The sequence below is a fragment of the Oncorhynchus keta genome, chromosome 32, assembly GCF_023373465.1.
Source record: "Oncorhynchus keta strain PuntledgeMale-10-30-2019 chromosome 32, Oket_V2, whole genome shotgun sequence".
Lineage (NCBI taxonomy): Eukaryota > Metazoa > Chordata > Actinopteri > Salmoniformes > Salmonidae > Oncorhynchus > Oncorhynchus keta.
In genome coordinates, this window is record NC_068452.1 from 6,245,715 (window position 1) to 6,260,664 (window position 14,950).

Below are 14,950 nucleotides of genomic sequence, written 5' to 3' on the forward strand. Positions count from 1 at the left end.
ACTCACCCTGAAGGCGGTGCCCTCCTCAATGATGGTGGGCAGCTGAGAGAGACAGATGTCCACAGCCAGGTCCCATGCCTGCCTGTAGAGGAGTGATGCACACACACACACATTAGGCATCAACAACCCAAATGTCCAACACACACACACAGACTGTCCTAGAGAGGAAAGCATTGAGGCTTTGATCCATTCCAAAGTGTTCTCCCTGGTCATCATGTTTAATTCATACTGTTACATAACACACATCAAACCCCTTTACTGCTGCACTCTCACCAACCCCCCTCTTCCCCTATTCGCCAACCCCCCCTCTTCCCCTATCCGCCAACCCCCCCTCTTCCCCTATCCGCCAACCCCCCTCTTCCCCTATCCGCCAACCCCTCCGCCAACCCCCTCTTCCCCTATATTCCCCTATTGATCCAACCCCTCTTCCCCTATTCGCCAACCCCCTCCCCTTATCCGCCAACCCCCTCTTCCCCTATCCCAACCCCCTCTTCCCCTATTTGCCAACCCCCCTCTTCCCCTATCCGCCAACCCCCCTCTTCCCCTATTTGCCAATCCCCCTCTTCCCCTATCCGCCAACCCCCTCTTCCCCTATTTGCCAATCCCCTCTTCCCCTATCCGCCAACCCCCCTCTTCCCCTATTTGCCAATCCCCCTCTTCCCCTATCCGCCCCCCTTCCCCTATCTCTTCCCCTATCCTAACCCCCTCTTCCCCTATCCGCCAACCCCCCTCTTCCCCTATTTGCCAATCCCCCTCTTCCCCTATCCGCCAATCCCCCTTTCCCCTATTTGTTCTGAGGCAGCACTTGGGGTCTGCAGCTAAGGGGTTTGTCCTCGGGTTAGAAAGTGCTGTGCCACAAGAGACTCTGGGTTCGCACCCAGGCTCTGTCGCAGCCGGCCGCGACCGGGAGGTCCGTGGGGCGACGCACAATTGGCCTAGCTTCGTCCGGGTTAGGTAGCCAGGTGCACGGTGTTTCCTCCGACACATTGGTGCGGCTGGCTTCCGGGTTGGAGACGTGCTGTGTTAAGAAGCAGTTCGGCTTGGTTGGGTTGTGTATCGGAGGACGCATGGCTCTCGACCTTCGTCTCTCCCGAGCCCGTACGGGAGTTGTAGCGATGAGACAAGATCGTAGCTACTAACAATTGGATACCACGAAATTGGGGAGAAAAAGGGGGGTAAAAAAAGAAGAAGAAGAAGAAGAAGAAATAGGGAAAAAAAGGAAAAATAGAAAGTGCGTGAAGGAATTTAGCATTTGGTTGCAACAATACTCAACGTTACAGATTTGTTCCAGTCATTGAACGCAACTAAGAACACTGTCTTTGCCTATTCCATCCAGGTAACAGAGGAATCCAAGATAAATGACCAATACAATTCTCTACGGAGAAAGATATTTCCCTAGTCAAAAGGATCCTAGATGCTAGTCATAATCTATGTAGAATACAAATCATATCATTCACATAACAGTGTGCATTCAATATTCAGATCAGGTATAAATATCTGTAATCCCAGTGCATGAATATATCAAATATATGAAACATCTGGAATCAGTCGAGTCAAGCAGACAAACATTCGTTCGGCGACAAAAAACCCCATCTCTCTTGCTGTTAGTATCAGTTTGGGAAGTGAGTGAAAAGTGACATGAAACGCGATTGGGATTTGTTATGGGGTGAGGGGTGTGTGACGGCCGCAGGTAGCTTAGCGGTTAAGCATCTCCGAGCCGTCGTACAAAACATCTGTCATTGCTGCTGCGAACCGCATCACAAGAGCAACGCCGAAGAAGAGACGTGTAAAACAATTGACATCATTGATGCAATTTCAATGTCGTTTGAGTTGCTTTGTGTATCACGAAATTAGCTTGAGATGATTTTACTGCAACACTGCTCACTGCATCCAAGTTGCAAGACATAGGCGTGTCAAAGAGCTGTCAGTCAAGGTCGAGCTCATGAATAATAAACTCCCCGCCCACAAAGTCTTGTCTTTTCAAACTTCCTGGTAGTTAGCCATGAGATTAAAAGTACTTTTTTTCGCACGTTTTCAGCATTTCTATCCAAAGCAAATATTATAGGTGATATTTTAGTCACTCAAAAGGCTATTTTACATGGAAATCAGAATGACAGTTCGGGACCTTGGGACCTTTTAAGAAAGTGTGTATGAGGGTATTTGTGTCTAGTTGCTGACACTGCAGCAGAGCTGGGTGCAGCCGTAGAGGCCATACACCCCCACCACACACACACCTGTCCCCAGCCAATTTAAATCCTAATAATGGCCCACTAACAAAGACACAACAAGAGCATTTTTAATAACACTTGCTGGTTATGTATGGACACGATCATCAATCAACACATTTCCCCAAACCCTCACTATTTCTAACCACCTCCACACTGTGTTTGTCTGCTTTTCTGTGTCTCTTACTCTGTCCCCTACACACTTCCTATCAGTCTCTCTCCTCCACTGTTTCTTCCTTCCTTCACTGCCATCTAGCTACCTCAACACCTATCAGTCTCTCTCCTTTACTGCCATCTAGCTACCTCAACACTTCCTATCAGTCTCTCTCCTCCACTGTTTCTTCCTTCCTTCACTGCTATCTAGCTACCTCAACACCTATCAGTCTCTCTCCTCCACTGTTTCTTCCTTCACTGCTATCTAGCTACCTCAACACCTATCAGTCTCTCTCCTCCACTGTTTCTTCCTTCCTTCACTGCTATCAGTCTCTCCTCCACTGTTTCTTCCTTCCTTCACTGCTATCTAGCTACCTCAACACTTCCTATCAGTCTCTCTCCTCCACTGTTACTTCCTTCCTTCACTGCTATCTAGCTACCTCAACACCTATCAGTCTCTCCTCCACTGTTTCTTCCTTCCTTCACTGCTATCTAGCTACCTCAACACTTCCTATCAGTCTCTCTCCTCCACTGTTTCTTCCTTCCTTCACTGCTATCTAGCTACCTCAACACTTCCTATCAGTCTCTCTCCTCCACTGTTTCTTCCTTCACTGCTATCTAGCTACCTCAACACCTATCAGTCTCTCTCCTCCACTGTTTCTTCCTTCCTTCACTGCTATCTAGCTACCTCAACACCTATCAGTCTCTCTCCTCCACTGTTTCTTCCTTCCTTCACTGCTATCTAGCTACCTCAACACCTATCAGTCTCTCCTCCACTGTTTCTTCCTTCCTTCACTGCTATCTAGCTACCTCAACAACCTATCAGTCTCTCTCCTCCACCGTTTCTTCCTTCCTTCACTGCTATCTAGCTACCTCAACACCTATCAGTCTCTCCTCCACTGTTTCTTCCTTCCTTCACTGCTATCTAGCTACCTCAACACCTATCAGTCTCTCCTCCACTGTTTCTTCCTTCCTTCACTGCTATCTAGCTACCTCAACACTTCCTATCAGTCTCTCTCCTCCACCGTTTCTTCCTTCCTTCACTGCTATCTAGCTACCTCAACACCTATCAGTCTCTCTCCTCCACCGTTTCTTCCTTCCTTCACTGCTATCTAGCTACCTCAACACCTATCAGTCTCTCTCCTCCACTGCTATCTAGCTACCTCAACACCTATCAGTCTCTCCTCCACTGTTTCTTCCTTCCTTCACTGCTATCTAGCTACCTCAACACTTCCTATCAGTCTCTCTCCTCCACTGTTTTCTTCCTTCCTTCACTGCTATCTAGCTACCTCAACACTTCCTATCAGTCTCTCTCCTCCACTGTTTTCTTCCTTCCTTCACTGCTATCTAGCTACCTCAACACTTCCTATCAGTCTCTCTCCTCCACCGTTTCTTCCTTCCTTCACTGCTATCTAGCTACCTCAACACCTATCAGTCTCTCTCCTCCACTGCTATCTAGCTACCTCAACACCTATCAGTCTCTCCTCCACTGTTTCTTCCTTCCTTCACTGCTATCTAGATACCTCAACACTTCCTATCAGTCTCTCCTCCACTCTTTCTTGCCACCCCTTGTTCTCCTTTGACTTCTTCCTTTCCCTCCCTCCATATTCTCCTTCTGTGCTTCCTTTCTTGCTGGCTCAAGCATCTCTTTAGAGCTGTGATGGGGTGTAGTAACACAAAGGAAAAATTATTCCGTGCTATTTAATGTCTTCTCAAGAAGAGAAAACGGAGGCAATAAGAGATGAAAACAGGCGATCGCTCACTCAAGAGGCTTTCAGCAACAACACTCCCCCCAACTAATGCTTTTCGCGACCGATGGTGGAAAAACACACAAAAGGATTTTGCAGACAGTTTTCAACATGCATCTAATGAATGGACAGACAGATAAGATTTAATCGGAAAAAGGCCAAAGAGAGAACGTGTGTGTGTGCGCCAGCGCGTCTTACCACATGGCGTGCATGTACGTAGGGGGCAGGCGCGGACTGCTGACAGGGGTGCAGTTGTATGACCTCATTATCCTCTCGGCCAACAAGAAGTTGCGGAATAAACTGGCCACCAACAGGTCCTGACGAAAGAGCTTCTGGAACAGATCTAGAGAGAGAGAGAGAAAAAGGATGCGTAAGAGAAGAGAAGATTTTCAAATTTTGCACAAATAAAAAAAAACACTTAAATATCACATTTACATAAGTATTCAGACCCTTTACTCAGTACTTTGTTGAATCATTTTTGCCAGTGATTACAGTCTCAAGTCTTCGATTCTTCTCTGCAGATCCTCTCAAGCTCTGTCAGGTTGCTGCACAGCTATTTTCAGGTCTCTCCAGAGATGTTCGGTCGGGTTCAAGTCCAGACTCTGGCTGGGACACAAGGACATTCAGAGACTTGTTTCCAAAGCCATTCCTGCATTGACTTGGCTGTGTGCTTAGGGTCATTGCCTTGTTGGAAGGTGACCCTTTGCCCCAGTCTGAGGTCCTGAGCACTCTGGAGACTGTTTTCATCAAGGATCTCGCTGTACTTTGCTCCATTCATCTTTCCCTCGATCCTGACTAGTCTCCCAGTCCCTGCCGCTCAACAACATCCCCACAGCATGATGCTGCACCCACCATGCTTCCCCGTATGGATGGTGCCAGGTTTCCTCCAGAAGTGACGCTTGGCATTCAGGCCAAAGAGTTCAATCTGGGTTCTCATGGTCAGAGTCCTTTAGATGCCTTTTACTGAGGAGTGGCTTCCGTCTGGCCACTCTAGCATAAAGACCTGATTGGTGTGGAGTGCTGCATTTGGTGGTGTGGAGGCTGATTTAATGAATTGCAGTGCCGTATGGCTTCTGTGGCTTATCAGCCCATCACCACCGTTGTCTTTCTGGAAGGTTCTCCCATCTCCACAGAGGAACTCTGGAGCTCTGTCAGAGTGACCATCGAGTTCTTGGTCACCTCCTTGACATAGGCCATTCTACCCCGATTGCCCGGTCGGCCAGCTCTAGAAAGAGTCTTGGTGGTTCCAAACTTCTTCCATTTAAGAATGGAGGCCACTGGGTTCTTGGGGAACTTCAATCCTGCAGACATATTTTGGTACCCTTCCCCAGATCTGTGCATCGACACAATACTGTCTCGGAGCTGTACAGACAATTCCTTCAACCTCATAGCTCGGTTTTTGCTCTGACATGCACTAGCATCTATGGGACCTTATATAGACAGGTGTGTGCCTTTCCAAATCATGTCAAATCAATTGAATTTACTACAGGTGGACTCCAATCAAGTTGTAGAAACATCAAGGATGACCAATGGAAACAGGATGCACCTGAGCTCAATTTCGAGACGCATATGCAAAGGGTCTGAATACTTATGTAAATAGGGTATCTATTTGTTTACTTTTTATAAATCTGCAACCATTTTTAAAAACCTGTTTCTTTTTGGTCATTATGGGGTATTGTGTGTAGATTGTTTTATCATCAATGATTTGATCCATTTTAGAATAAGGCTGTAACATAACAAAATGTGGAAAAGTCAATGGATCAATCCTTTCCGAATGTACTGTAGGTGTGTGTGCATTGATGTGTGTGTGTATTGAATTTGGACAGACAGGCAGAGTGCCGTAGCAGCGCCAGATAGATCAAGGCAGGGGGCGGTAGTGACATTTTCAACTCTTATTATTAATTCATGCATTATCTCATTTAGTTTAATGGGGCCAGGTTGCTCCAGTGTTAATCCCCAACTAATGATAATAATTGGTGTGTGTGGGTGTGTGTGTGAGAGAGAGAGTGAGTCTGTCTGTCTGTGTATAAGTGTTTTGATTGCGGTGTGATTCGAGTGCGTGTTCGCGTGCTTTTGTGTGTGACAGAGTGTGTGAGTATGTCCGTGTGAGAGAGTTTTGTGTGGTGAGGTGTGTGTGTGTGTGGTGGATTAGGTGTGCCGTGCCTTCATGAAGGAGATTCTCTGTGATGTAGGCTGATTAATGAATTGCAGTGCCGTATGGCTTCTGGGGCTTATCAGCCCATCACCACTGTTCTCCTCTCACATCACGACTCACATGAGTGTGAGTGAGTGAGAGATACTTTCTACTTGTCTGGGGGGCAACCTAGGTAGACACAGGGGTATGAGTGTGTGTGCTTGCATATACTCTCCCAAGCTCATGTGTGTGTGTGTACCTCTGGGCAGCACGTTCCAGGCGATAGTGTCAGTGATAGCAGTGAAGATCCAGTTGAGCTCTCCCAGAGGGGTGCGTCTGTCATTCAATCTCCCAGGTATCCTACACAACACCATAGGTTAGTCAGTAACATTAAGATAGAGGTAACTGCCAAAATAAAGGAAACACCAACATAAAGTGTCTTAATTGGGGGGAGGCACCACGAGTCAGAACAGCTTCAATGCACCTTGGCATAGATTCCACAAGTGTCTGGAACTCTGTTGGAGGAATGCGACCATGGATATAAAGCAGTGTTCTATATATATATGGATGCAACACGATTCTTCCGTGAGAAAAATAATTTGGTGTTTTGTTGACGGTGGTGGAAAATGCTATCTTAGGCACCGCTCAAGAATCTCCCATAAGTGTTCAACTGGGTTGAGTTCTGGTGACTGAGACTGCCATGGCCATCATACATCGTTTTCATGCTCATCCAACCATTCAGTGAACACTCATGCCCTGCGGAAGGGGGCATTGTCATCCTATGGAGGCATAGCCATGGTAACCGGTGCACCTGGCACCTACAACCATACCCCGTTCAAAGGCACTTAAAAAAAATGTCATACCCATTCACACTCCGAATGGCACAGACACACACAATCCATGTTTCAATTGTGTCAAGGCTTAAAAATCATTTTTAAATTGGTCTCTTCCTTGATCGACACTGATTGAAGTGGATTTAACAAGTGACATCAATAAGGGATCATAGCTTTCACCTGGATTCACCTTGGCAGTCTATGTCATGGAGGGAGCAGGTGTTCCGAATATTTTGTACACTCATTGTATTTCAGTGTTCTATATCTATAATACATCCATTTCATCAGTCTAATTAACATATAGAGCTATTCATTTCAGTGGCATCAAACTACAATAACACTTTAAAACTGTCTGTCATTAGACTTGATGGGAAAGCACCGCAGATTATATGCACATATAAAGCACTAAAATACTGCACTATATAGTAGCGCTAAGCAATTCTTTTTCATTTTTTAAACAACTAAAGTCCGTTCTACGATTTGATATCCATTTCGTAGTTTTTTTTTCTTCCTGAGCTCGATGTGCAGTTTGTAGCGATGAATCACCAAGTCTGAACTGTGTGATGTTGTAGGGAGTTGTAGTTTCCAACAGGCCAATCTTTTATACTGAACAAAAAAATATAGGCGGAACATGAAACAATTTCAAAGATTTTACTGAGTTACAGTTCATATAAGGACATGAATCAATTCATTAAGCCCTAATCAAAGGATTACACATAACTGGGACTACAGATGCTGTTGGTCACAAATACCCTAAAATAGGGTCGTGGCATCAGAAAACCAGTCAGTATCTGGTGTGACCACCATTTGTCTCATGCAGCGCAACATCACCTTTTCATAGAGTTGATCAGGCTGTTGATTGTGGCCTGTGGAATATAGTCCCAATCCTCTTTAATGGCCGTGCAAAGTTACTGGATATTGGCGGGAACTGGAATACGCAGTCGTACACGTGGATCCAGAGCATCCCAAACATGCTCAATGGGTGACATGTCTGGTGAGTATGCAGGCCATGGAAGAACTGGATTATTTTCAGCTTCCAGGAATTGAGTACAGATACCTGCAACATGGTGCTGTGCATTATCATGCTGAAACATGAGGTGATCGCTGCGGATGAATGGCACGACAATGGGCTTCTGGATCTCGTCACGGTATCTGTGTGCATTCAAATTACCATCGATAAAATTAAATTGTGTTCATTGTCCGTAGCTCAGGCCTGCCTATACCATAACCCCACCACGGGGCACTCTGATCACAACATTGACATCAGCAAGCCACTTGCCCACACAACGCCATACACGTGATCTGCCATTGTGAGGCCAGTTGGACATACTGCCAAATTCTCTAAAATCGACTTTGGAAGCAGCTTAGAGAAATGTACATTACAATTTCTGGCAACAGCTCTGGTGGACATTCCTGCAGTCAGCATGCCAATTGCACACTCGCTCAAAACGTGACTCATCTGTGGCATTGTGTTGTGACACTAAACTGCAGATTTCAGTGGGCTTTTGTCTCCAGTACAAGGTGCACCTGCGTAATGATCATGCCGTTTAAATCGGCTTCTTGATATGCCACATGGAAGGATTATCTTGGCAAAGGAGAAATGCTCACTAACAGGGATGTAAACAAAATTGAGCACAAATTGAGAGAAGTAAGCTTTTTGTGCGTATGGAACATGTCTGGGATCTTTTATTTCAGCTCATGAAACATGGGACCAACACTTTTACATATCGCGTTGATATTTTTATTCAGTGTGCATAGTTTAGCACAGAAGACGTGGTAATTAACTACAATGACCATAACCCATTAACGCGCCCGCTTCAACTTGTGTGGTCTGTGCGGAGCAGGACATGGAGACTGGCGCCTTACTCAGACCGACAGCGTCATTGCGTTTTGCTCCACCAGACGCATATTCATTTCTAATAGAATGCTGTGTTTGGCTTGTTTGGCTTGCAGCATTGTGTTGCAGAGGTAGTAGTTCCAGTGCGCATCAAACTGTATGTAACGACTTGATAGAAACAGTAGCAGAAGGTGAATGTTGCACTGTTGTTGCACACATCTGGTAAACATGTTGGGTTGAAAGGAAAGATGTTTTGACTGCTAGGACGTTGACGGTCTGATCGAGGCGTGGTTTCGAGAGGGATCGAAGGCAGTTGCTTCGCGAGCCTGAAAATACATGATTGATTGATAGTTGTTATTCAGCCTTATTTACTTTGAAGAACTACTAAAACATGTATTTTTGTCAGACAGCATAGCATAACTTTATAGAGATGAGACGACTTGGAATTAAATAAGGTTAAATAAATCTAATATTTTATTAAAGTAACGTGAAAAAAACAGTTAAGTGATAAATAGTAATGGGCAGTCACCATGGGACTTATTCATTGTTGTATTATGTGAAACAGCATTCGACCTGGAATTTCATGTCTAAATAAATAAATAGAAACCAAAAACAGTGATTATTTTTTATCGAAATGAAACGACCTCAAAAAGTTCTAATTGCTATAGCCTTACTTCATAGAGAATAGGGTGCAATTTGGGACTCTGTCTCAGACATACACAATCTTCATCTGAATCAAAGTCTTCCACAAAGACCTATAATAGGAAACCTCTCATTTAGCACTAGCCTATCCTGTCTCAGATCACTCAGTATTCCAAACATGAGATTGCCATGGAAATGAGCGTGGGGATTGCTTGTCCCAGGCGGGAGCGGTATCCGCGGCGCTCGGCACCATGGTAATCAACACGGCGACACAAGAAAATCACCTCAGCCCCTCTCCCAGCTCCCCGTCTTATAATGAGCAGTCAGTGAGGCTAGAAGTGGAGGGAGAGGAGGCTAAGACTAAAGGCTACTGAACCAGAGAGAGAGAGAGCGCACGAGAGAGAGAGAGAGAGAGCGCACGAGAGAGAGAGAGAGAGAGCGCACGAGAGCGCACGAGAGAGAGAGAGCGCACGAGAGAGAGAGCGCACGAGAGAGAGAGAGAGAGAGAGAGCGCACGAGAGAGAGAGAGAGAGCGCACGAGAGAGAGAGAGAGCGCACGAGAGAGAGAGAGAGAGCGCACGAGAGAGCGCAGAGAGAGAGCGCAGAGAGAGCGAGAGAGAGAGAGAGAGCGAGAGAGAGAGCGCACGAGAGCGCAGAGAGAGCGCACGAGAGAGAGCGCGAGAGAGCGCACGAGCGCACGAGAGAGAGAGAGAGAGCGCACGAGAGAGCGCACGAGAGAGCGCACGAGAGAGAGAGCGCACGAGAGAGAGAGCGCACGAGAGAGAGCGCGCACGAGAGCGCACGAGAGAGAGAGCGCACGAGAGAGAGAGAGCGCACGAGAGAGAGAGAGCGCACGAGAGAGAGAGAGCGCACGAGAGAGAGAGAGCGCACGAGAGAGAGAGACGAGAGAGAGCACGAGAGAGAGAGCGCACGAGAGAGAGAGAGCGCACGAGAGAGAGAGAGAGCGCACGAGAGAGAGAGCGCACGAGAGAGAGAGCGCACGAGAGAGAGAGCGCACGAGAGAGAGAGCGCACGAGAGAGAGAGCGCACGAGAGAGAGAGCGCACGAGAGAGAGAGCGCACGAGAGAGAGAGAGCGCACGAGAGAGAGAGAGCGCACGAGAGAGAGAGCGCACGAGAGAGAGAGCGCACGAGAGAGAGAGAGCGCACGAGAGAGAGAGAGAGACGAGAGAGAGAGAGCGCACGAGAGAGAGAGCGCACGAGAGAGAGAGCGCACGAGAGAGAGAGAGCGCACGAGAGAGAGAGAGCGCACGAGAGAGAGAGAGCGCACGAGAGAGAGCGAGAGAGAGAGCGCACGAGAGAGAGAGCGCACGAGAGAGAGCGCACGAGAGAGAGAGCGCACGAGAGAGCGCACGAGAGAAGAGCGCACGAGAGAGCGCGAGAGAGAGAGCGCACGAGAGAGAGAGCGCACGAGAGAGAGAGCGCACGAGAGAGAGAGAGCGCACGAGAGAGAGAGCGCACGAGAGAGAGAGCGCACGAGAGAGAGCGCACGAGAGAGAGAGAGCGCACGAGAGAGAGAGCGCACGAGAGAGAGAGAGCGACGAGAGAGAGCGCACGAGAGAGAGAGCGCACGAGAGAGAGCGCACGAGAGAGAGCGCACGAGAGAGAGAGCGCACGAGAGCGCACGAGAGCGCACGAGAGAGAGAGCGCACGAGAGAGAGAGCGCACGAGAGAGAGAGCGCACGAGAGAGAGCGCACGAGAGAGAGAGCGCACGAGAGAGAGAGCGCACGAGAGAGAGAGCGCACGAGAGAGAGAGCGCACGAGAGAGAGAGCGCACGAGAGAGAGAGCGCACGAGAGAGAGAGCGCACGAGAGAGAGAGCGCACGAGAGAGAGAGCGCACGAGAGAGAGAGCGCACGAGAGAGATTTTTTTTTTTGAACGATAGTGGAATGATTCTGTGTACTGAGTGTGTGTTGTGCCTATTTATCAGCGTTGGCGGTCGTGTTTATCATTTGACCGCACGCCTTGATTTACCATTCTCTGTTACGTTCTACTTTGTAAAAAGAAGCCACCACAGGATTATTATTTAGTGTAACTATTACTAGTCGAATGTGTTGGAAGGGAAACAGAAAACATGCTGTGTGATGCAGTCGGCCTTTAGAACAATGCAAAACACATCCTTGCGATGCCAGTCGGCCTGCACAGCCGGCCCATGGAACCCGCACCTAAACTACACCCTAACTAATTTCACACAGATTAAGAGAGTTAGACTACAGACAAGATAAAATTGACAATAATCCGATGAGTGACAATATCAGTTGTCAAACTGTACGTGAATTTACAGACGCAGGGAAAGGAGCATCACTTCTCTCGGATGACCTGAGCCCTAGGACCATGCCCCAGGACTACCTGACATGATGACTCCTTGCTGTCCCCAGTCCACCTGGCCATGCTGCTGCTCCAGTTTTAACTGTTCTGCCTTATTATTATTCGACCATGCTGGTCATTTATGAACATTTGAACATCTTGGCCATGTTTTGTTATAATCTCCACCCGGCACAGCCAGAAGAGGACTGGCCACCCCACATATGCTCTCTCTAATTCTCTCTTTCTTTTTCTCTCTCGGAGGACCTGAGCCCTAGGACTGTGCCCCAGGACTACCTGACATGATGACTCCTTGCTGTCCCCAGTCCACCTGACTGTGCTGCTGCTCCAGTTTCAACTGTTCTGCCTTATTATTATTCGACCCTGCTGGTCATTTATGAACATTTGAACATCTTGGCCATGTTTTGTTATAATCTCCACCCGGCACAGCCAGAAGAGGACTGGCCACCCCACATAGCCTGGTTCCTCTCTAGGTTTCTTCCTAGGTTTTGGCCTTTCTAGGGAGTTTTTCCTAGCCACCGTGCTTCTACACCTGCATTGCTCGCTGTTTGGGGTTTTAGGCTGGGTTTCTGTACAGCACTTTGAGATATCAGCTGATGTACGAAGGGCTATATAAATAAATTTGAATTGATTTGATTTGATCATATCCTCCTTCAGAGTCACAGGCGGGTAAAACATTTTCATTTCTAAATAGTATCAGAAAGAGCATATTCTGCCGTTTCTCTTACACTTACCTTGGTCAAATAACTCACTATTCAAGAGGTGCAGCTCTATTTCCAAAATGTCACTTTTCCCAAGAACATCCCTGCTGTCCATGTATTCAGCACATGACCAATCACACGGCAGCATTGCTCTGCCTACTACACAAAAACCAGTAGCATAATACAGTTCAAATATGCTATTCAGTCGTCAATGGATGAATGGGCAATAGAAACCAGGTATAAACTGATAGTGGTGACTTCAATGAACTGGTTGATGAGGGTGACTGAATTTGATTGATCTGAATGATGAGGGTGAAGAGGATGATTGAATTTAGAACTATATTATAACTTTTGACGACGAATTGTGGGCAGTCTATTTTATTATGAAAGGCTGTAAACGGTTATATCATTTCCCCTCGGTGAGAGTCAAATTAGACACCGAGTACAACACACAGCGTGAAGTTCACAATGGCAAGCCGAACCAAACGAATGGACGCACTGACAGTATTGCAAATGCTGCAGAACTAGGCGAGTTAAGAGTCGGATGGAGGGACGACACGGTTTGGGTAGAAAAGAGGGAGGTTGTTTGTGACATGCAGATGTTGCAGCACATCAGAGATGGTACTGTTGCTCATGTGCATAGAAAAGGAAACAGTAGGTGGGACATGTCTATGGCTGAACTCTAAACATTTATTGAACTCTTGATGTGGAGTCCTTTTGGTCTGATAGGTACGGGGTGGACTTTAACAAACTGAAGCCAGGCCCATGAAAACTGTGCAGTGCAACCGATTTGTTTGTGGGGCTTGCTCACACAAAGCCCCAAAGCTGTGCGCTGACTGTGGATCCAAAGCATTTTTTTTTTTTTTTAACGTATTAATCAAAAGGCACTCGCATAAGGGCACAATACAGTGTCTGATATAAAAACAGTCATTTGTTGATTGTATCTTGTCATGAATATATATTCCCACAGATATTTAGTTATGCAATTCGTCCTTTACAATTGTTCATGCGCTGGTGACTTTGTTTAGGAACACAGCAAATCAATTCACCTGTGCACCTGGTTGGTTATATTATCATATTGTTTTGTTTCTGTATGAAGTTGGAACTGGACTTCATTACTACAACTCTATCACTAATCAAATCTACAAATTAAGTTGATCAAAATGGATTACACTGTCGTGTTTTTATTGTAAGGGAAACAAAAACAGGCTATAGGCCTACATTTACAATAGTTTATGCTCTATTTATCAAGCTTGTTTGTGCACCTTGCAGGTTAATATGCATCTGATGCATATGCTAAAGAGGATGCCCGGCAACGTTCTCTAGCGGTTACTGATAGGCTGAAAGGCCAGGCGGTTCTACCAATACAAACTTTGCCAGTTATCCAGATTAGAATCCATCTTCCCCTTGTGCCCTAAACAATAGCCTACACTAGTCAGTCCCCTGATGGCACAAGTCGGTCGGAACTTGGTCCTCAGATGGGACTTCCTGTTGATGCCAAATAAGGAGTTTCCTCTTGGGTCCCCACATTGATCTCCTGCTCAGTCACACTAGTCAGTCCCCTGATGGCACAAGTTGGTCGGAACTTGGTCCTCAGATGGGACTTCCTGTTGATGCCAAATAAGGAGTTTCCTCTTGGGTCCCCACATCGATCTCCTGCTCAGTCACACTAGTTAGTCCCCTGATCTCCTGCTCTGTCCGTCCGTGTGAGTGTCGACAGGTAGCCTAGCGGATAAGAGCGTTGGACCAGTAACCGAAAAGATGCTGCTTCGAAACCCTGAGCCGACTAGGTGAAAAATGCATCAATTTGCCCTTGAGCAAGTCACCTTAACCCTAAAACGCTCTGGATAAGAGCGTCTGCTAAATGAACAAAATGTAAAACAATGTACAGCATGTGGTGTGTGTGGTCTAATGATGACTCCTGACAGCCCCAGTGGGAGTAGTGTAGATCAATAGAGGCCTGGCTGTGTTGATGGTGATGTGTTGACCGGGCCGCCGGCCCCCCATGACACTTTATGACCCCCTCAGTGGAGTACAAGGAGGAAGGGGGAAATAGACAGTGGAACGAATGGCTTACCCCATCTCCCTGGGTATATCCTGAGACACACACACACACACACACTAAAGAAAGCTCACACACACAGTGCCCAGAGAGGACGCTGAGGAGCTGCACTGAACCAACAAGGCATCGCTCATGTGGAAGAGCAGTGTGTCAGAGCATCAAAGAAACCCCATTTCTCTTTCCCATTCAGACCTGCTAAACCCCACAAGAGCTCACCCACTGCCCCCATTCGTCTGGCCTAACACACATGCGCAGTCAGTACTGACAACC

At 47.0% G+C, this 14,950-nt stretch overlaps 1 protein-coding gene and 1 long non-coding RNA gene across 11 annotated transcripts in view; both read right to left on the reverse strand.

Annotated features, from left to right (window-relative positions):
• LOC118364938 (regulatory-associated protein of mTOR) overlaps nucleotides 1-14,950 on the reverse strand; it is a 213,873-nt gene that overhangs the window by 80,241 nt on the left and 118,682 nt on the right. For all 7 annotated transcript variants that reach the window (XM_052490562.1, XM_052490559.1, XM_052490558.1 and 4 more), the window contains exons 9-11: nucleotides 6,520-6,620; nucleotides 4,325-4,469; nucleotides 7-82 (exon numbers count right to left, since the gene is read on the reverse strand). In XM_052490562.1, the coding sequence (XP_052346522.1) occupies nucleotides 7-82; nucleotides 4,325-4,469; nucleotides 6,520-6,620 (322 nt within the window). The remainder of the gene's footprint in view (nucleotides 1-6; nucleotides 83-4,324; nucleotides 4,470-6,519; nucleotides 6,621-14,950) is intronic.
• LOC127914455 (uncharacterized) lies at nucleotides 2,021-4,313 on the reverse strand. Of its 4 annotated transcripts, XR_008088404.1 has the most exons (4): nucleotides 3,445-4,313; nucleotides 3,005-3,197; nucleotides 2,819-2,943; nucleotides 2,021-2,593 (listed from the first exon to the last, which is right to left on the reverse strand). It is a non-coding gene; the product is annotated as an uncharacterized LOC127914455 (long non-coding RNA). The 4 variants fall into 4 exon arrangements; XR_008088401.1 differs by having other exon boundaries at nucleotides 2,819-3,197; XR_008088402.1 differs by lacking the exon at nucleotides 2,021-2,593 and adding an exon at nucleotides 2,709-2,753 and having other exon boundaries at nucleotides 2,819-3,197.